Source organism: Pristis pectinata, chromosome 4, assembly GCF_009764475.1.
Source record: "Pristis pectinata isolate sPriPec2 chromosome 4, sPriPec2.1.pri, whole genome shotgun sequence".
Classification (NCBI taxonomy): domain Eukaryota; kingdom Metazoa; phylum Chordata; class Chondrichthyes; order Rhinopristiformes; family Pristidae; genus Pristis; species Pristis pectinata.
In genome coordinates, this window is record NC_067408.1 from 78334022 (window position 1) to 78356443 (window position 22422).

Sequence of the window (22422 nt, forward strand, 5' to 3'; positions counted from 1 at the left end):
TGTTCTAGTTTATTACATGCCCTCATTACGGCCATTTTGTGTTGTCAGATCACCTCCAAGGCAGTGAAGGTGAAAATTACCCCCTATGTATTTACAGAATCAAATTTATAGTGCGTTCAAATATTTACATATTACAAGCTTTGAAATCCAACCCCTGACTGTGAAATGTCTCTCACATTCTACAGTATGAAATGAACTCTGCAAATACAAGTCAAAAATAACTCTGGCCGGAAGGAAATGAAGATGCAATTATTCATCACAGCATTAACAGTTTGTAAATTTGTTGCTGTCCAATTTTCATCCCCTTCTCCTTTCTTAAAAACATGGGAAGGGCATTGGACTTGGTGGAACCCCAAAACAGCTGATAGCAAATCAGCAGCCCATCTTGCACCCTGATCACCTTTCTCTTTCATTAATAAATGAAAAGGTGCATTGTGGGGTGTAAATGGGTTTGCCATCCATTAATGCTTGTTTAGGTTGGTTTAACCGTCATGACTCTTGCTGGTGAATCTCTCAAAATAGCATTTGTGGAGTGGATGTGGAGGAATTGGGCCATGGGTGACAGGTGATTGGTAGGAGCTACAGATGGTAGCAGAACACCTAGATTAAGCGTGTGCATGCGTGTGTGCTTGTGCCTATGATAATGTTATCAGCTCAAGGATCCTGGTTAAGAACTGGCCATTTGACTGAGGTATCATGGACCCTGTGAACATGTATGCTGGGATGGAATGGATGCATTTTGGAGAAGTAGTTTTTTTAGGAGGTGAAATGCACTCGGCTATTAGTAAATCATTTGTATTCATGTAATTTCATAATTAAAGTACGTGCAACACTGCCATTGCTTTGGTGAGTTGTACCACCTAAGTGAGATGGAATAATCTCTCCGAGTCTTCCTCAATGTAGCATCATATATTTCTGACCTTCTCACAGCACTCCCTGCCTTACTGTCTATTTTTGGTGCCCATGTTCCTTTTCATATCTTATTTCCTTGTTAATTTTTATGTCAATATCGACTATGCCTGAACAAAGGCAGCGTTCACCAGCCTAATTTAGCAGTGGGCCCCTATTGAGTTCCACTGAATAGGACTGTTATAACAGTGAGTGCAGTCAGTCACCAGAATGACAAATTATTCTATGATCCAGGACATTGGCTTCCGATGCCCTGTGTGAAATCTGGTACATAGCCACGAACCCAAATACTGTTTATAGCAAGCTTTAACTTATAACTGTATTCTTGCAGAACTTTTAGAGCTTATGAGTAGTTAAAAAGAATTTCACAAGCATGATCTAAGTCAACTAAAAATGCCAAAACTGATGTCAATAGATTTTTGGAAAGAGAAATGAAGAGTCTCAGATCTGAAAAGTTCATTCTGTTTCTCTGTCTACTCTGGTTCTCTTGTTCAACCCCTTCCCTGCACTTCTTTAGTGTTATCTCTGCTCTGTCTTTCGGTCGAGATGAAGGCGCTCGACCTGAAATGTCGACTGAGCATTTCCCTCCATAGATGCTGCCTGACCGCTGAGTTCCTCCAGCATCTTGTTTGTTGCTCCATATTCCAGCATCTGCAGTCTCTTGTATCTCATTCTCTTTCCACAGATGCTGCCAGACCTGGTGTGTTTCCAGCATTTTCTGTTTTTCCAGTCATAGTCTAATAATTCAGCACCTCCATGACTCTGATTGCACCAGACTAGTAGATTTTCCTGACTATTGGATATTATTCTTACTAATACCCAAATACAATTTTCTTTCACTTTTTTTTCTAACATGTTGCACAGTTGTATAATAAATTTTGCAGTGAACCCAGTGGGTTTAAAGGGAGTAGGAAATATACAAGCACTCCGGACCCTGGATCTGGCTGTAAACCTACCCATCTTCCTGCCTCCTGGTGTTCTGGACCCCACCCCAACTCTAGCCCACAGTCCCAACCCCAGCCCTGCCCTCATTTTGCGCCCTTGGCTCTGGTGGCACATCCACTTGCACGCAGGACCCCCAATTCAGAATTCGGACTTGAAGTGAGCCAGACGACAGACCTTCAGGATTTCTGAACAATGGGTTGCCAGATTATTGGAGTTTTTTTCCCTCCATTTCAGATATCTAGTGCCTGTAGTTTTTTTTAAATAATTATTTAATAGATTAGAGAAAGTGGAGCCAAGACAGACGGGTGGAGTTAAAGTATATATCACCATGATTGACATAAATGGCAGACCATGCTAAAGTGTACCACTTCTGTTGTTCCTTGGAAGTACTCTGGAAAGTTGGTTAATAGGGTGTTCTGAACAGCTCAAATGTTGACCATGTAATCAAGTGACCACTTGAAATGGTTTGGCACCAACCTCAAAGGTTGGCTCCCCTGTATTTGAGTGATTTTGCTGAGGGTTTAGCCCAGCAAATGTTGGGTGATGTTTCAAGAAGCACGATGCCTCTGGCCTTCTGGTGAAGAGGGGCGAATGTCATTTGTGGTTGGGGAGAGGAAATCAGGCAACTGAACTGAGGGGCTGGTGAAGGGGAAAGTCAGGGCAGGGGTGAGAGGATGAACAATGAAATGGAGATGGAGGAACAAAGCTGGGAGTTAGAGGACTGAGCACAGGAAAAACGAAGGAGAAAAGATCAGGGAAAGCAAAATCAGTGGTTGGAAGAAAGGAAACAGGAGGGAAATTGAGGATGGGGAGCTGGGAAAAGCCATGATTCAAGGGAGGGGAAATGGATGGGGAGGTAAACCGGGTAGATGGAGGGAACTGGAGCCCTCAGTTGAAAAACTTACTGCTTCTTTTTTCCATGTTTCTTTCGGAGAAATTCTTGTACTCCATCACACAGCTGCACATTTCTTCACCAATGACAGTCATGTCACTAGATTTCACTCATCCCCTTTCCTGGCTGCTCCTCTGAGAGTGTTGTGCTGCTGCTGCTCACTGCTCTGTGGATGGATCTGTTAAGCAAAAGACTTCTAGATACAGAATGCTTAATGTAGCTTTACTGTGAAGTGATTGATGTACACAACTTCAGATTGGAGAAAGCATTTATTTCCCCATCTCAATCACGAGTCAAGGAGATGGACACCAGACCGATAGAGTTGCCACTTCATTGATACAGATTGACAGATTCAGGGTGCGTCTCAGTTGTTTCCACTCTCATCCCTGGGTAGGAGAGTTCTTGGTTAACGTACCAGTTCAAAGACAAGCGCAGAAACCCAGTGGAGTGCTGAGGGGGTGCTGCGTTGTTGGAGGTTACCTTCTTCTGGACCAGACCCTAAAGCAGCGCCCCACCTCTTCTGTCAGATGTATGTATGAGATCCCATAACATTAAGAAAAGCAGAAGAGTTATCCCAAGTATGCTATCCAACATTTAAACCTCAACCAGCATCCGAGAAATGAATTATTTATTTAGTCAATATTATATTATTGTTTCTGTAAGCTTGTTCACACATGTTTTGCTGCATCTTCTGCATTTAATTTTGTATAATGCATATTTATATAGTTTGAATAATGTGGATAACCTTCTCCTGCACCTTTTTGGTATCTTTGTAGAAATAGATGTGCAAGGGTTCCTGGCTGAGGCACAGGCCAACTCCACCAGTAATTATTTAGCATGTTAAGAACTAACTTGCGTACATGCCTGTCCCCTCTACCACTCCAAAAGTGGGCAAATTTAAATTTTTACACACGCTATTTCAACAATGATGACACTTCAAAAGTACCTAATTGGTTATTAAGCCCTTTAGGGTGTCCTGAAAGGGCATGAAAAGTGTTAATGAAATTCAAGTCGTCTTTATCACACAGGCAACTCAAACCTTTAATACAGTAACTCTGTTGAGGGAGCACTCAGCAGAAAGGGTTTGGGAAAACATGTCTTGTTTGATTAAAATGAATGATGAAATCAAGTCAAATTTCAAAAGAATGTCATTTACAACATGTGACTCTTTTCTCTGTTTTAACAGAATGAGAGTGTGTTATTATGGGCATGGACTGTTTATCATTTTCTGTTTAGAAAAGTAAACCTGGACTATTTTGTCACATCAATAGAGATGTGTGGTTAATGCACAAAATCATCAAACAATAATAAAGGATCATTAATTAATGTGTCCAGCCGGGCAAGATCTTCAAAAAGTTCCTCTCCTCATTATTCCTCTGAAAGTGAAGAAGTTATACATGGAATAGCACTGGAATGTAGTTGTTTAAAAATGTAGCTGGGAGTTTAAATTGAACACTTGGAGAAGGCTAGTGAAAAGCCTTCATTTAACTGTGCTGTATGTGCATCTTCCTTTGCTGTAATGAATTTGTATTGGATTATTTGACATCTGCTTTGTACCCACCTCATAACAAAACTAACAAGGTTTCAGAGTATTAGCTTGGATTTATACATGGCCTTGCAGTGGTCGCATTAGAAAATGTACATTAATTGATATCTATTCCAACTGCTGGCCCCTCTTTTTGCTGTAATTGTCCTTACATTTATTTTATATAATGCCATGGTAAATCAAAGGAAATGTATTTTTACAAAGAGAGCAGGGGAAATATATATTTCTTATTTTCTTTTCAATCCAGGCTTTCAGAGCAGAAATTGCTCCCATGAAGGAGAATGTGACTCACATGAATGATCTCGCTTCCCAGTTCGTGCCACCTGATATCCAACTCTCCCCATACAATCTAAACCAGCTGGATGACCTGAACACAAGGTGGAAGCTCTTACAGGTGGGTCCACAACATGCATACCCAACAGCAGCTGCTCAATTAGTCCCATATTTTCTCAAAGCATACCATTCTACTGTTGTAGGAGAGCCATGTTTATTAGAGTTAGCACAGGCTGCCCCGGAAGGGACAACTGTCTTCTGGAAACAGAACAAAACAAATATCCGTGTAAAAAATCCATGGAGAAAACCTGTCAAATCCATTTCTTGCTTTTGTATAGTGAAAGTCTAAAATTTATGAAAATGTCCTTTTAATTGTTGATCAATTCGTGCCGATGTTAAAAGGTTTGCATTTTAAATGGCTGTAGTCACTGTTCAATACCAAACTCTGACTGGTATTTACAAATGCCTGGCATAGTTTTTTTTTCTCTGCAACAATGCATTTATTTGTTCTCTCCTCTCCTGATCCAAACAATTCACCTGTTTGCTGGTGATGCTTTCCTAAAGGAATTGCCCGTCTGCTACACTTTACCTGGGTCTTCGATTCTTATCTGGATTTTAAGAGCAGTATGTTGGTAGCTCAATGGACTCCCTGTTGATGCTCACAGCCTGCTGGATGTCCAAAGCTGACTTGCCCACATTCATACTAACAGCATAGATTGATAGGTGACCGCTGGAGGAAGGGAGCTGAGGTCAATTTCCATGTTACTTAATTCAGAGAGCATTAAAGCCAATTGCAACCCCTGGCTGGGTCAAGATGGAGTCAGTGTGCCCCAAAGTGCTCTACAGCAGATGGCCATCTACCTTCCCCCTCTCACCTGGACTCACCTCTCACCTGGACTTGCCTATCACCTGAACTCACCTATCCCCTGCCTATGTGTGCTCCTCCCCTTCCCTCCACCTTCTTATTCTAGCTTCTGCCCTCTTCCTTTCCAGTCCTGATGAAAGGTCTCTGCCTGAAACGTTGACTGTTTATTTCCCTCCATGGATGCTGCCTGCCCTTCCGAGTTCCTCCAGCACTTTCTGTGTATTGCTCCAGATTCCAGCATCTGCAGAATTTCTTGTGTCTACAGCTGATGAAGCACTTTTGAAGCATACAGATACATAAGAAATGTAGCAGCAGTATATACAGCAAGCTCCCACAAATAACAATGTGAAAATATCAAGGTAAACCGTCAGCAGTTTGTTGAACAACACTTTAGAAGTATTTCATTAGGATGACCTGCGACGTTCAATATATATATATATATCTTGATGTAAGAATTTCTTTTCATAAATCTTGGTCAGCAGAAGATCAATCTACTTTGCACTGGGGTTCTTCATGTTCTGTATGTTTGGAACTCACTTACCGTAAAGCCAAACTTGATGGCTTGATGGTAGAAAGCATATTGGCTAGTTCTGATGGGGCATCTTGGTCAGCATGGACCAGTTGAGCAAAAGGGCCAGTTTCCCATGCTGTATAACTCTGAGCTTACCTAACTACTGAGCCAACAGAGGTGTACCTCAGTTGCTTGGATCACCAATGTTTGGGGAAGGTCCATATCGGCAATAATTACAATTGCATTGCAAGACTTCCTGGAGGCTGACTGAAACACCTCAGTCAATGAGCTGTAAAATATGTTGCATCTTTTTTTTCCTTCTGTACTGCCTTGGATGTTATTTTGTTTCCCATTTGCCAGTGAATATGGAGCTGCAATTGGTGGTAACCTGTTGTAATATCTGATCACCATTTATAAATAAATTGTTAGCACAATTATGAGCTTCTGTTAAGTGACGGTGGATGATTAATGGAAGAAGATTTTACAATATAAGACAAAAGATCAACAAGTCATTCAATGTCTGTTACAGCCGAATTAAGCCATTGTATGAATCTACTACGATCAGTAACATTGGCTTCAATCAATAAGAAATCTGTCAGCCGATATGTGTTATTATGAAAAGGATTTGAGGTGACTTTGTGCCTTTCTGTCCTGAAGCCTCCCAATTAATAGGTAAAAACATGAGCAAATAACAATAAAAACTGGTATTTATCTATCATTTGTGCATTTCTCAGAAAGTCACATCACTGATGTAAGCATGCTTCTCCAATCACATGCATAAAAAATGTCCACCAATATTGTGTAATGTTCACCAACATTACACAAGTTTTTTTCAGTTCTTGCATTCTGCCAATGGATTGAGCTCCTTTTACTTGAAAATGGATAATATATTTTTCGTGTTGCATGATTCAAGTTCAATGATTATTAAAACAAAAATGAAAATTGGAGACATGCTGTGAGTTGCACAAAGTCCTCCATTTTCATTCCTGGTCCTTTGCACATCTGACACAACAAAGTGTGAAGAAGGCTGGAAGTGGGCAGTGACATCCAATGGCATGCATTGCACACCTGGAAACCAATTCCAGGACCTGTGTGTGTTCTTGCATGGCCTGTGTACTCTACAAGCCACCGATGCAGAAGCAGGACATTACAGTGCATGCAAAATCTGCTTTAGCATTACTTAAAGGAGATCAGCCAAAGCCAAAAGATTGGAGATACAAGAGATTACAGATGCTGGAATCTGGAGCAACAAACAATCTGCTGGATGAAGTCGGCAGTTCAGGCAGTATCTGTGGAGGGAAAGGAATTGTCAACAATTCAGATTAAAGCCCTGCATCCGGCGATCCATGGACTTCGAATTCTGAACTGTGTTTCACATGTACAAAGATTGTTCCAATACCTTTGCTGTTTTTTAATCTCATCACTTTTGCTTAACTTTCCCATATTTCAAAATGTTCCTGGCCAGTGACTTGATCTGAAACCTTTGCCTATGAAAAGGCTAAGTTTAAAAGCTCTGCTTTCACTTCCCACCATTGGAACGTTAAACCCTACTTACACTTCACAAGGAAATACTCAAATGTGTGTGAAGCTTTGCGATTATTTTAATACGCTAATGACCTGATAAAAATAATCTCCAGTGTGGAACTGTGGATTCTGTGCATTTTTCTATCATATAAAACGGTGAAAATCACAGACAGAAACCTGCTTCCGTCTGGTCACTGGAAACCTGCTTCCTTCATGGCAACTAGCAACAGCAATAACCCATAACTACTACCTTCTCTTTGTCACGTCGCTAACCCAACCGTGCACAGCCATCCTTCTTAAATTTATATTTATGTAAATCTCTGCTCTCTGTATTCTAATTTGCGCCATCCCATGGACTTTAGTGCCCTACATTGGCTCCCTGCCCAGTTAAGCTTCGAATTTCAAATTCTCATCCTTGTTTCCAGATCCCTGATGGGCTTGCCAAGAATGTGACCTAACCTCTGACCCCACAATCCTTGACGAACCTAGAAATCCTCCATTTATGGCCTGTATCGCCAGTTTCTTTTGCTCCACTGTGACAGCTATAACTTCAGCTGTACAGATCCTGCAATGCCACCTATAGACTTTCCCATATCTCTGCCTTTCCTTGAAGATGCCCTTTTATGCAAGCATTTGGTTCCTTGTCATTATAATTTTCTGTGTCACTTTGGTCAAATGTTCCCGTGGAGCACCTTGCAACACTTGCAAGCCAAGTTGTTGCTGCTGATTTCCATTTCTGCCTCTTTGTCAGATAACAAACACTAAGCAAATATTTGTATTTGATTTGGTCACAGAGCTGCTTTCCACAGTATGGAAACCAAGATGGGTACGTTAAACGCATAATTCTCGTATATTTAACTGTCCAATTTTGTGAATTTGCACTCAAAACCCACCAGCATGGTCTTCATGGTGGGACCTCTGCATGACAAGGGTGTGACCTCATCTCTGACCCCACAATCCTCGAAGAAGAACTAATGCGGACAGCATCCAGCGTCATTCTGCATCCTGCATCTGCCACCACTCAGCCCCTAATGTGGTTGAATGGGACAGACAAGAGAACTATTGAGGCTGAGGCTTCTAATACTTTACCAGGGGATTGCACACCTTCATGCCCTTTCCTGTAAAAGCAGAATATTCACCAGTTACAGAGAACATCATCACAGCTCACTTGCTCCTCCACCATCTGTATTCCAGTTTTGTCTGGGTAACATTTCCAATTGGGATTTTTGAATTTATTCTGGAATTGTTTAAGCTGATAAAATTTTCTTAAGCAACACTCAATTCCCCATAACAGATAAATCAAGGCTACATTAGAGAATTTTTCCCAGTCTGGAAGGGTCAAACACTAGACGGCAGAGGTTTAAGGTGAGAGGGGGAATGTTTAAAGGAGATGTGTGGGGCAATTTTTTTTTACACAGAGAGTAGTTGGCACCTGGATCACACTGCTGGGGGAAGTGGGAGAAGCAGATACAATAGCAACATTTAAGAGGCAGACACATGAACAGGCAGGGAACAGAGGGATACGGACCATGTGCAGGCAGGTGGGATGAGTTTAGATTGACATCACGGTTGACATAGACATGCTGGACCGAAGGGCCTGTACTTGCGCTGTACTGTTCTATGCTTGGCTTTCATGGAACAGGCTCCACCTTTCACCTCAACGCTGTTCAACGTACTTTCTTATTGCAATCGTTGTGCTGAATTCTGGATCTAATCTGTGTCAGATGCTTTGCTGTCTGGATTTCCCCTGTCCCACTGTTAAACCTTTGAGTCCAATACAACATTGTAACAAGCCAGTTGTTCGATTTGAATATCATGTGCCTGCTGTTGCCACAGCAACAAACAAGCATTAAGCAGCACTGATCTTTTTGTGCAAAAGTAGTATTCGTGATTTTTGAGATTTGTTATTGTTTCTGCAATATATCCTCAGTGAAAGTTAAGAGTTTGCAGTTCCACCCTCTACCTTCCGGCCTTCCTGTATTTTTATCTGCACACCTATGCCAAATTTAAAATCTGTCAATTGATATCCCACCACACTGAACCAGAAGGCTAAATGGTTTAATCAAGCAGTATTTTAGTAATATAGTAAAACAGAGACAAATCGAGCTGTAAACCTTCAGTGTAGGAATTAGCCTTGAAAGAAGTCATTATTTTTGAAAATACTCCAGACCTCTGTGCTGGAAGAATAAACTTGACAAGTGCCAGATGCCTGTTCAGAAAAGAGTCCATACCAGAGGACCTTTGTTCTCTAGATTATTTTATGTCCCCTATGCATCGAGCACAAGATAAATAATAAACAAACACTACATCTTTCCAGTATTGTCACTGGGGCTGAAAATCCACATCATTGACAATCCGACAGTTCAGCAGCATAGGTAAAGAGTTGGTATTTAGTTTATGCATATGTGGTATAAAAACATTTATGAAGTTGGGATTTTTGACTGGGCATTGCCCTTCTAAGGCCTTCTGTGGAGTGGAATTAATCTTTTTGGGGCACATCCAAGAACATGACCTGCCATGTTCTAAGATGTTGGAGTTAGTGAAAGAATGCAGTCAGGTCAGTAAGTAAAGCTGGTGATGTTCTTATTTAAGCACAGAAAAGAAAAACAAGACATATTAAGCATTTTCAGCCTTGTACGTTCACTGCAGTAATGCATGCATATTTCCCAGTAAGAGATTGAAACTATTGCTGCAATGTGCTAACTCCATCAACAGAGGGGGTGTTTCTTGAAGTCGAACTCAGTGCTTTTGATCCACACGTCTCCCTCAGGCATTTTTTGCTCAGCTGGCTCTGACAGGTTATGCTTTCTCAATTTGCTTTATTTCTCAAATGCACAGGTACAAGCTTGCAAGGTATTCAGATGGAGCTCTCTACTCCTCCTTGTTTGCTTGGCTCCTAAGCCACCCTGTTTCTGCTGTGTCTTTTTAAAAAACCTAACAAGTCTTTATATGTTTCTCTTCCAATCCTTATGAAGCATTTTATTGTTTTGAGCCAAACTACTCGGCACTTTTTCCCCTTGATTTTTGTTTCTTCACTGCTTCCCCTTATTTAAAGGCACACTGTATACGGTTGTGCTGAACACCTCAGCCACATTACCCTGCTTCAGACAGCAGCAGCCTTCTCTAACTATGGTGAGTGTTGCTGAGGCCAATTCTACACCAGCCTGATAAGGATGAGGTTCGGGAAACCTCTCTGATAATTCCCTCCTGAGCTGGGAGAGACTCAGTTGCAAGGTTCTCCTTTATAATGCTATGAGACTGACAAGCATATGAGCAGAAATAGAAAATTAATGCAGGTATAAGGAATGAAGTATGAGATATAATGGTAGGGCTGTTTTAAGTTTAGGAATTCAAATTGTCCTGTGAGCCATTGACATAAATCACTCACTTTTAGACATAACATGATTTTGTTGACAGTTTCATAAATCGCACATGTAGATCTTTATATCTCTGGATTTTTGCCACATTCAATTACAAAAGCAGGTGTGTGCTTCTTATTGTTGTTGACATTTTATTCACATTGTTATTAAAAAGGTACAGCAGAACTTCCAATATCTGCAATCAATGATCACAGGTAAATCACTAAGACAAAACATCAGCTAAGATAATTTGTATATGCAGGATGTTGGTCAACTGCATTACATTTAAGCAGCCATTGACTGTGAAGCAGTACTGCGTTATCTTTCTGTGGTGTTTGTGCAAAATTCTTGAACTCATCATTTTAATAAGATATTAACCCACTTGAAATATCATCCCTGTAAAAGTTTTTTGTGCCCTTCAAAACACAGATATGTTAAGTGTGAGAATAACAAATATTTTCACTTTTATTGTCCAGTGTAAGTGTCAAATATTTCAGCTCCTGGAACAGGGTCAGATGTAGATTTAAACTCTCTTTTTGGTCAGCCCCAACAATGCACTTGAGTCTCTTTACTACACAGTGTGACACTTACCGTTTCCATACCAACCATTCTTATACATGCTTGATATTTTAATGCCAATTCTTGCCAAATTTTTCAATTTTGTGGGCTGAAGTCAATTTGGAGCTGCCACCAAAACTTGTTTCTCACAGAACTCGATTGCTTGTACTTTATTTGTGGAGCTGATCCAGACATTTCACTCACTTCGCTCCAATTGCTGCTTTTCCGAAGAGAAAGGCGCCAAGCTGTAAAGCTTGACTGGATCTCTAGACATTCAAACAGAGCTGGCGTCTGCCAGAAAACTGGTGACTTTGGCACATTTGTGACTGTACTCTGGTAGGTGGGTGACAGGAAACTTGAGGGGTGGGAGGAGTTGATGGGCATGTGAGAGAGAATAGGTTACAGGGGGAGGATGGGACTGATGGGAGTACAAGAACTAGCATAGTCTTGATAGACTGAATGGTCTCTTTCAATGTCAGAAGAAAATGTGACAGATGAAATATGATATGAATTGCCATTTATTAAAGACAGTTCCAAAATTCTACTGTCCCATGAATGGGGAAGAGTTTCCTTGAAGGCCTGATCTTAATTTTTAGACAATATGCTCCAATCCTGGATTCTTTAACAAGTGGAAATAGTTTCTTTCTCGCTACCCTGTGATTTCTATCTAATATCTTAAAAACTTCATTTGAATCATATCATAAACTTTTGTGTTACAAAGGATGCAATTATGATTTTTTAAAAAATCTCTCCTTGCAATTTAGCATTTGGATCCAGGTGTTTGGTAATGCTAAGTTACATTTCCCTCAGTATCTCCTCCCTGAGGCCTGGTGTTCAAAACTGCTCTCAGTGTTCCAGGTGTAGTCTAATGAAGGCCAAGCATAACAGCAGATTAACCTTTACCACTTCATCTTCAGTCCCCCGGATATAACGACCAGCATTTTGTTAGCCTTCTAGATTCTTTTCTCCACCTGTCCATGATATTTTGATGATCCATGAGCAAGCGCCCTCTCTGCATCTCCACCGTTTCCTGCTTTTCACCATTTAGAGAGCACTTTCATCTATCTTTTTAAAGTTCAAAGTAGATGATGTCATAGTTAACTATAGAGGGTTACATTTGCCAACATTTGCCATCTGCTTAATCCATTAATTTAATGCTTGCATCTGCATTGCCAAATGTTTGTATTATCAATGAAGTTGGAAATGCAGCCCTCTGTCCAGCATTTCAGTCAGAAATAAAGAAGGTAATAAATATGTGTGGTTCCAACACACATCTGTATGGGACGCAAGTCATAATATCCTATCTATTTGAGAAACTGCCTATTCTCCATATTCTTCGTATCCTGATGTCGAGCCAATATCTTAACCAGGTCAACAAGCTGCTTTCAATTCATTGAGCTTCAGCATATGTTCACAGTGTCCTACGAATGAATCAACTGCCTTCTGGAAGCCCATGAATATTTCTTTTCCACTACTTTCATAAATTCAGTCAGTTTCATGAGACATGACCAACCCTGTTGAAACTAGTGCTTGCTCTCGCTGATCCGTTGAACATGTTCGGAGTTCTTTCACTCTATTTTTAATTATAGACTGCAGTATTTTAACAACGGATGTTGAGTGAACAGGTCTATAATTCTCCCCTTTCCCTCTCACCTTTTTTTTTAAATGGTAGAGTAGCATTGCAATTTTCCAGTTGATTCAGGAAACTGGCATTCAGAAGTTAATACATTTCTCCTATGTGAGCAAATGGAAAGATTCCGTTGCAAACAAAAAGCCGGCATCTCAGATCTGATTCCCCAGCTGCTTGTCGTGGCTCTGCACACTTCTAGTGACAGATTTGCTTTTGGGTTACTTTACTGTATCTTTATTCACATGTGGTTTCTGTGCCACAAGAACAAGGTCCGTGACTTGATCTGTTGAAGCTTATCAGAACAAATGAAACATTTCCACAGTTTTAATTTGAAACTATTTGGTATTTTTTTAAATGATAAAGCTGGTAAGTCATAAAATGAGATAGGAAAAACAAAAGCAAGGTATTACAAAGTGATTTATGAAATTAATATCTGGTATTAAAACTGAAGTTAAAAGAAATCATTAATTTCTTTTTCATTCAAAGTTCGTCGATTTTCTCCTCATCACTCTCTCCAGAATCCTCATTAGAACATGGATAGTGAATAGTCACAGTGAATGTCACAGGCTGCTTGATCAATGGAGCATCAAACAAGGGTTAGAAATTTTCTCACCCAACTCACAGAGGAGTGCTGATTACAAATCAGGATAGAAAAAGAGGTTTGCTTTTAAGTTATCGTATCATTGTCTCAGAAATATTCCAAACCATCCACATAAATTGAATGACTTGCTATGTGGACAAATGCAGCAGCTCTCTTTGTACATAGAGATCCAACAAAGAACTGCAACATTATCTGTTTATCTCTGTTTGAAACCTGCAAGAAGGAATGTTGATCAGATCCAAGGCCAAGTGTCTGGTCTTTGAACAGTGCTGTGGGAACTTTCACTGTTAAAGGCAGACAGGGCCTTGAATAGAAGCCTCATTGGAAGTATAGCACAAACACGAAAATGGCTGTGCTGGAGTGCCAGATACATTAGATAATCAAGTCCTGGCATGAGCTGGAATTTCTGCTCATTTCTTTATCTATCTCAGCTCTGCTGAGGCGAATTGGAGCAGTCTAATAGCTCAACAAATAAACCCATGTATCTTCAAGTCCAGGAGTTTTACATGGTGCAGAAGCAATTATAACAGTTTATTGATGCTATATGGTGGTTTTGTGGAGTTTGCATTGTGACCAAGTCCTAATGCAACAATGAATTAACAGGGGATTTGTATCTGTTAATGAAACAATACATTTTATCCACCAGAGTTTCTCAAGGGTAGGATCATTGCAATAGGTTCTATTGTTTTATGAGCTATACATTACATGGTTGCATATCTATCAAGGCCTTGCAGTTAATAGCTTTTGGAAACATATCGAGTTCATTGCTTGCTTGGCAGGATTCCTTTCAGCATATTAAGTAATTTCACTTGCCTTGAATCACCTAGTTCTCTGATAAGATGTCATGTGAAGATGGAACTATGACTGTTGAATAAGTTAATGGTTATCTTTTCTTTCTGGCATCCAGCAGTTCTTAGATGTCTCTGAGATGCTGTTGGGGTGAAAGTGAGGTAGGATGTTCTTACCTGCCTGTCTTAACCTCTAAAGCAAGTTACCCATTCCAACTGACAGCAGTGATGGTCACCCAATTGTTCATCCTATTTGTTCATCACTGGCAAGAGGCAAGACAGAAACAACAGCAGCTTCCATTTTATTAACAGTAGAGTCGCTGTCTCAGAGCACCAGTGACCCAGGTTCAATCCTCACCGTGTGGAGTTTGCACATTCTCCCCCTGATTGCATGGGTTTCCTCCAAGAGCTATTCCTCCCACATCCCCAAAGACGTACAAGCTGGTAGGTTAATTGGCTGTTGCAAATTGCCTCTAGTGTTGGTGAGTGGTAGAATCTGGAAAGAGTTAAAGGGGATGTGGGGAGATGAAAGAAAATGGGATGAATGGAGAATTACTATGGATGGGTGATTGATGGTCAGCCTGGTCTCAGAGAGTCGAGGGCTCTATTTCCATGCCAATGAGCTTAGAGCCAAATAGCTTGAGGGCACATAGATCTAAAATCAGTTGTGCACAAAAGGTCAGAATTGAAGAAACTTGGAGATTGTCAGAGAGTTATTCTTCCTTCCTGTCTTTTTAGTAATGCCAGGAACAACACAGTTTTTAAGGATGCAGTGAAGAAACTTGAATTTAAAGGCAAGATGAAATAAAATGTCTTAATCTAGCCACATCTGCCTCTCATATTGCATCAAGATGCTGCCTATGTCAAATGGGGTATTCACAGAGTGTGCCTGTGGAATATGTAAAAAAAATACTCTTGCCTGACCCTCCCAGTATATCTACCACATATCCTGCAATGTTTTGTGTGAGACTGCGCAGTTCTCCTCCAGTGGTCCCTCCTGTTGTTCAGCAGTGACAAACACACAATGGTACCAAGTCTGACTTTCAATTGCCACCCTGTGAATCAAAGACTATTGCTGTTTGATCCAACTACTCTTCCAATGTCAGAAGGTGAATGATCTGGAATTTACTCCTGCCAATCACAATCACAAGCTCAATATCATTCCTGCTGCATTCTTGTTGCCCAAAGCATTAGATTCAATCCATGTTCCCAGGTTCACGTCTGGATTGAATCGAACAGCTTACAACTTGACTGATTTGCTTGACTTCCAGATGATACTCAAACCTCAAATTCAATGAATCTCAAAATCGCTTCTTTTCTCTTCTAAAATCCTTCAATTCAAAATCCTTACTGAACTACCAGTATCATTGAAACTCTGATCCAAATCAACTTGAACTCTAATGCCCTCCTCAATAAATTCTGAGGTCATTTTGCAATTCATAACAAACTCTACAGCCAACATCCTATCCTGTACATGACTGTGTTGTACTTTCCTGTCACACCTTTTGTCTCCAACCTCCACTTTTGCCCAATGTCTTTTTTCTAATTCCTTACTTGTCTCACTCTACCCCACTGTTCAACCAGTCTCATAGCCTGAGCCAGAACAGGGTCCCAGAATCCTCTTTACTTCATAACATTACAACACTGTGGCTTTGGAGGTATGGTGTAGTTATTCGTCTACGCAAGCTGACTTCATGTTCCCAAACTATTATATCAAACATTCACTCATTATTGGGTTAATTGATCATTCTAATTCACCCCAAGTGTGTAGATGAGTGGTAGAATCAGTGGGGAAGTGACAGTTGATGAGAACGTGGGGAGAATGAAATGGGTTAGCGTATGGTCAGTATAAGACGGGTGCTCAGTAGTCAGCAGAGACTCATTGGGCTGAAGTACCTGTTTACGTTCTGTATATCCCTCCATGACTCAGTATGGTCCTTCCAGAAATTTGGATACATCTCAGTTCTTAAGAAGTGTGAAGTAGTTGCTATATGCCAAGGCTGCACTTAATTTGAAAGGAAACCAACCTATCAGGTCTTGCCAATAAATCCGAAGCACTGTTGTTCAATGAATCACTTGCATTGGCAAGTTTGGGTTTTGCATAAAAAATATAAGGAGATGATTAAGGTATTTGGTATGGCATCGTGCAGTGGAGCTGAGTGGCAAGGAGCTTTTTTCCACTTCCCAGTTTATGGCCTGTAATTCAGGCTGTATTGAATTAATCTGGGACAGTGGGTTATGACTAAATTAAAAAGAGCAGTGCTTGTTGGAGTAGAAACTATTGAGAGAAGATATGATTAAACTGCTTATGGCGGTGATGTGTCTTGATAAGTTAAAGAGTACAAAAACTCATTCCATCAGTTGTTTTCTATGTGACAGAAGTTCAATGAGGGATAGATGAAGATTTTCATTTCTCCTGACCATTGTTAGCAGGTGGAAATCTTTAAAAGGTCATGGAGGAAGGAAATAGATTTTACAACGGCTTTTTTTTTCCCAATAAGAGTTGAATAAGAAGTGCTAAAACTAAATGGATTACTATTTCAGAGTACAACATAAATGAATTAGGGTGAATGGTTTCTTCCTGTGCTGTAGATATCCTGAACTGTACCTTAGCTGAACATGTAAGTGTTTGATTGTAACGCTTAGCGGAAAGACACAAGCATCCTATACATCAATAGTCACCTTGAGGAGCATAACGTTCACTAAATTTAATTTCTGAGAAGTAAACCAGCCTGGCTGCTCTAAGTCCTTGCAATGGATTTGAAAATATCTGTATTAGCATTGAAGCCTCATTAGAACATAGAACGTTACAGCATAGTACAGGCCCTTCAGCCCACGATGTTGTGCCGACATTTTATGCTGCTCTGAGATCTATCTAACCCTTCCCTCCCACATAGCCCTCCATTTCTCTATCATTCATGTGGCTATCTAAGAGTCTTTTAAATGTCCCTAATGTATCTGCCTTCACCACCTCTGCCGGCAGTGTGTTCCATGCACCCACCACATTCTGTGTAAAAAAACTTGCTTCTGACATCCTCCCATACCTTCCTCCAATCACCTTAAAATTATGCCCCCTCGTGTGAGCCATTTTTGCCCTGGGAAAAGGTCTCTGACTGTCCAATCGATCTATGCCTCTTATCATCTTGTACACCTCTATCAAGTCACCTCTCATCCTCCTTCTCGCCAAAGAGAAAAGCCCTAGCTCACTCAACCTATCCTCATAAGACATGCTTTCCCCATCCAGGCAGTATCCTGGTAAATCTCCTCTGTACCCTCTCTAAAGCTTCCACATCATTCCTATAATGAGGCGACCAGAACTGAACACAATACTCCAAGTGTTGTATAACCAAAGTTTGAAAGAGCTGCAACATAACCTGGCAGCTGTTGAACTCAGTACCCCGACTAATGAAGGCCAACACACCATATGCCTTCTTAACAACCTTATCAACCTGCATGGCAACCTTGAGGGATCTATGGACGTGGACCCCAACACTGCGAAGAGTTCTGCCATTAACCTTGTATTCGACCTTCAAGTTCAATCTTCCAAAGTGTATCACTTCACACTTTTCCGGGTTGAACTCCATCTGCCACTTCTCAGCCCAGCTCTGCATCCTATCAATGTCCTGTTGTAACCTTCAGCAACCTTCAACACTATCCACAACACCACCAAGCTTCGTGTCATCTGCAACCTTACCCACCCTTCCACATCCTCATCCAAGTCATTTATAAAAATCACAAAGAGCAGGGGTCCCAGAACAGATCCCTGCGGAACACCACCAGTCACCGACCTCCAGTCAGAATACGCTCCACCTACAACCACCCTCTGTCTTCCATGGGTGAGCCAATTCTGAATGCACACAGCCTGGTTTCCCTGGATCCCATGCCTCCTGATTTTCTGAATGAGCCCTCTAAGAGGAACCTTATCAAACGCCTTTCCAAAATCCATATACACCACATCCATTGCTCTACCTCCACCAATGGGCATTGTCACATCCTCAAAGAATTCAATCAGGCTTGTGAGGCACGACCTGCTCCTTACAAAGCCATGCTGACTGTCCCTAATCAGCATATGCTTCTCTGAATGCCCATAAATCCTGTCTCTAAGAATCTTCTCCAGTAATTTGCCTGCCACTGAAGTAAAACTCAATGGCCTGTAATTCCCAGAGTTGTCCCTACACCCTTTCTTGAACAAAGGAACAACATTTGCCACCCTCCAATCATCTGGCACTACCCCTGTGGCCAGTGAGGACACACAGATCATCGCCAAAGGTGCAGCAATCTCTTCCCAGGCTTCCCGTAATAACCTTGGATCTATCCTGTCTGGCCCGGTGACTTATCTATCCTAATGTTTTTCAGAAGTTCCAGCACATCCCCTTTCCTCATGTTGACATGCCCCAGCGTATCAGCCTGTTGTACGCCATCCTCACAAACGTCAAGGTCTCTCTCACTGGTGAATAAAGTATTTCCTCAGGACCTCTCCTAATTCTTCCAACTCCAGGCACATGTTTCCTCTTTTATCCCTGATCGGTCCTATCCTCAATCTAGTCATCCTCCTATTCTTCACGTGTAGAACGCCTTGGGGTTTCCCCTAATCCTACTCGCCAAGGTCTTCTCATGCCCCCTTCTAGCTCTCCTCAGTCCATTCTCAAGCTCCCTCCTGGCTACCTTGTAACTCTCCAGGGCCCTGTCTGATCCTTGCTGTCTAAACCTTGGATAACTTCTTTCTTCCTCTTGACAAGGTATTCTACATCTCGTGTCAACCATGGTTCCTTCACTCTATGATCCTTACCCTGCCTCAATGGGACAAACCCATCCAGAACCCCATGCAAGTGCTCCCTAAACAACCTCCACATTTCTTTTGTGCACTTCCCCAAGAACATCTGTTCCCAATTTATGCTCTCAAGTTCCTGCCTCATAGCATCATAATTCCCCCTCTCTCAATTAAATACTTTCCCATATTGTCTGCTCCTATCCCTCTCCAAGGTTATGGTCGAGGTCAAGGTGTTATGGTCACTGTCCCCAAAATGCTCTCCCACTGAGAGATCTGAAATCTGATCAGGCTCATTGCCCAGTACCAGGTACAGTATGGCCTCTCCTCTCGTTGGCTTGTCCACATAATGTGTCAAGAATCCTTCCTGGATACCCTGAACAAACTCTGCCCCATCTATCCCCTTTACACTAAGGAGGTGCCAATCAGTATGAGGGAAGTTGAAATCACCCATGACAACAGCCCCGTTATCTTTGCACTTCTCCAAAATCTGCCTCCCGATCTGCTCCTCACTGTCTCTGCTGCTATTGGGGGGTCTGTAAAATACTCCCAATAGAGCGATTGCTCCCTTCCTGTTTCTGACTTCCACACACACCGACTCAGTAGACAATTCCTCCAGGACATCCTCGCTTTCCACAGCTGTGACACTGTCCTTGATCAGCAAAGCCATTCCCCCACCTCTTTTACCTCCGCTCCTGTCCCGTTTGAAACATCTAAACCCCAGAATATCCAGCAGCCATTCCTGCCCTTGTGACTGCCAAGTCTCTGTAATAGCCACAATGTCGTAGTTCCATGTACTTACCCATGCTCTAAGTTCATCACCCTTGTTCCTGATACTTCTCGCATTAAAGTAGACACAATTCAGCCCATCCAACTGACTGCAATTTTGCCCTTTCAAATGCCTATCCTTTCTCACAGTCTTTCTACATGCTGCATCTACTCGTACACTAAATGCACCAACCTCTGACCTATCACTCGGGTTCCCATCGCCCTCCCCAACAGTTCAAGCAAACCTGCCTGCAAGAATATTGGTCCCTTTCCAGTTCAGGTGTAACCCGTCCCTTTTGTACAGATCGTACCCTCCACAGAAGAGATCCCAATGATCAACAAATCTAAAACCCTGCACCAACTCCTCAGCCACGCATTCATCTGCCAAATCAACCTATCCTTACCCTCACTGGTGCATGGCACAGGCAGAAATCCAGAGATTACTACTCTTGAGGTCCTGCTTTTCTGCTTCCTACCTAGCTCCCTATATTCCCTCTTCAGGACCTCATCTCTTTTCCTACCTATGTCATTGATACCAATATGTACCACAACCTCTGGCTGTTTGCCCTCCCCCTTCAGAATGCTGTGGACCCGATCCAAGACATCCCTGACCCTGGCACCCAGGAAGCAACATACCATCCGGGAGTCTCTTTCACGTCCACAGGATCTCCTGCCTACCCCCCTTACTATGGAATCCCCTATCACTACTGCTTTCCTCTTCTCCCTCCTTCTCTTCTGCGCCACACAACCGGGCTCAGTGCCAGAGACCTGGTTACTGTGGCTTTCCCCTGGTAGGTCGTCGCCCCCCCCCCCACACCACCCCCCCCCCCAGCAGTATCCAAAGCAGTATACCTGTTATTCAGGGGAACAGCCACAGGTGTACTCTGCACTACCTGCCTATTCTCCGTCCTTCTCCTGACAGTCACCCAGTTACCTGCCTCCTGCAGCTGAGGAGTGACTGCCTCCCTGTAGCTCTTATCCGTGAACTCCTCATTCTCCTGTAGGAGCCAAAGGTCATCCAGCTGCAGCTCCAGTTCCCTAACAGGGTCTGTAAGGAGCTGCAGCTGGATACACCTCATGCAGATGTAGCTATCAGGGAGACTGGAGGTCTCCCAGAACTCCCACTTCTCACAAGAACACACCACTGACCCCGGAGCATTCGCTGCAGCTTTGACATGTGAATGGCTGACGTAGAATAGAAGAAAGAGAAGAAAGTATTTTTTTAAAAATCTGACAATGTTGTGGAGGAAAGACAGGACATAAAGGATGCAAATCACTCCATCAGTCACTTACATGGAGTTTTATTCCTCTTACCTTTTTCCTGGCTCTGTTCCTGATAAAGGGTGTCCATTCATAACTAATTCCAATATATTAGTTGGCTTTTTTCCCATTCTCTGCAGATGTTGTCTGACCTTGTGAGTGTTTCCAACATTTTCTGTTTTTATTCGATGCTTTTCTACATGCTCGTGAATAATTCTTTCACTAAGGCCAGATTAATACCAAAGTTATAAATTTGTGTGATCGTCATTATTTCTTTTTGGAAGGCACAATGAATTAGATGAGCAGGACTGAGCCTGTTATTTAATCAGACATTTCTCCGAGACAACAATGAATTCTAGAGTACATTTTTGCCAGAACTAATGTGTGACAATACAGATTTTCTGCTAAAACGTAATTGCAGAAATACTCTGGGTTTAGAATCCTCAAATGTAACCAAGTTCATCTCTTTGCCCAATGCAAAATAACCTTTACTTTACATATATATAGTGCCTTCTGTCACCCAGTTCAAACTGAATTTGATGGTACACATTTGGACTGAAGTATTGAGAGAAACAAGTAAAATTTAATTGTGAATTGTGTTTTTAAACCTTTGGATTGTTCACCATTTAAAATAAAGCTGGTTGAACGTGTATGGGGTAATTTTGTCTCTCTGGGTGATGGTATGTAATAGTTTATATGTATTCAGTCACCCATTAAACCTTTCCCTCAATTTTCATTTACTTTAAGGTAATTGAAATCAAATGATGAAAGGCTGAACTGATTTCCTTCATTTAACACTATTACCCCAAGTCAAAATTACACCCATACTTTTCGGAACATTACAGGAGAATTGAACTAAAAACACAGCATGCTACTTGTCAAAATAATCAAACAGCTGCTAACAGATTTCGGAACTGGCTGCTCTTCCTTGCAAATGAGGCCAGGTTCCTTTGACAGTGCCATCCTCGAGAAGGTTGAACCACAAAATACGAAGATCCAGGTTGAGATGAGAAAGTGATGCAGATTTTCGAGGAATCGACTGATATAAGATAATTAAGGTAATTGTGGTAGAGAAAAAGAGCATAAGATGTCAATACATTCTTAAAGTTGAAATTCTCAATGCAAAGGGAGAGCAGACTTCTGAGAGTTTTAAAAGAATTGCAAATGAATGTAGCCAGGAAAACTTGAATGTGATACAGCAGATGCTACATTAAGAAATTCCTAC

General features: G+C 41.6%; 1 protein-coding gene across 3 annotated transcripts in view; it reads left to right on the plus strand.

Annotated features, from left to right (window-relative positions):
* Positions 1-22422, plus strand: part of dmd (dystrophin) — a 1415828-nt gene that overhangs the window by 1256894 nt on the left and 136512 nt on the right. For all 3 annotated transcript variants that reach the window (XM_052015085.1, XM_052015086.1, XM_052015087.1), the window contains exon 61: positions 4540-4686. In XM_052015085.1, coding sequence (XP_051871045.1) covers positions 4540-4686 — 147 coding nt within the window. The remainder of the gene's footprint in view (positions 1-4539; positions 4687-22422) is intronic.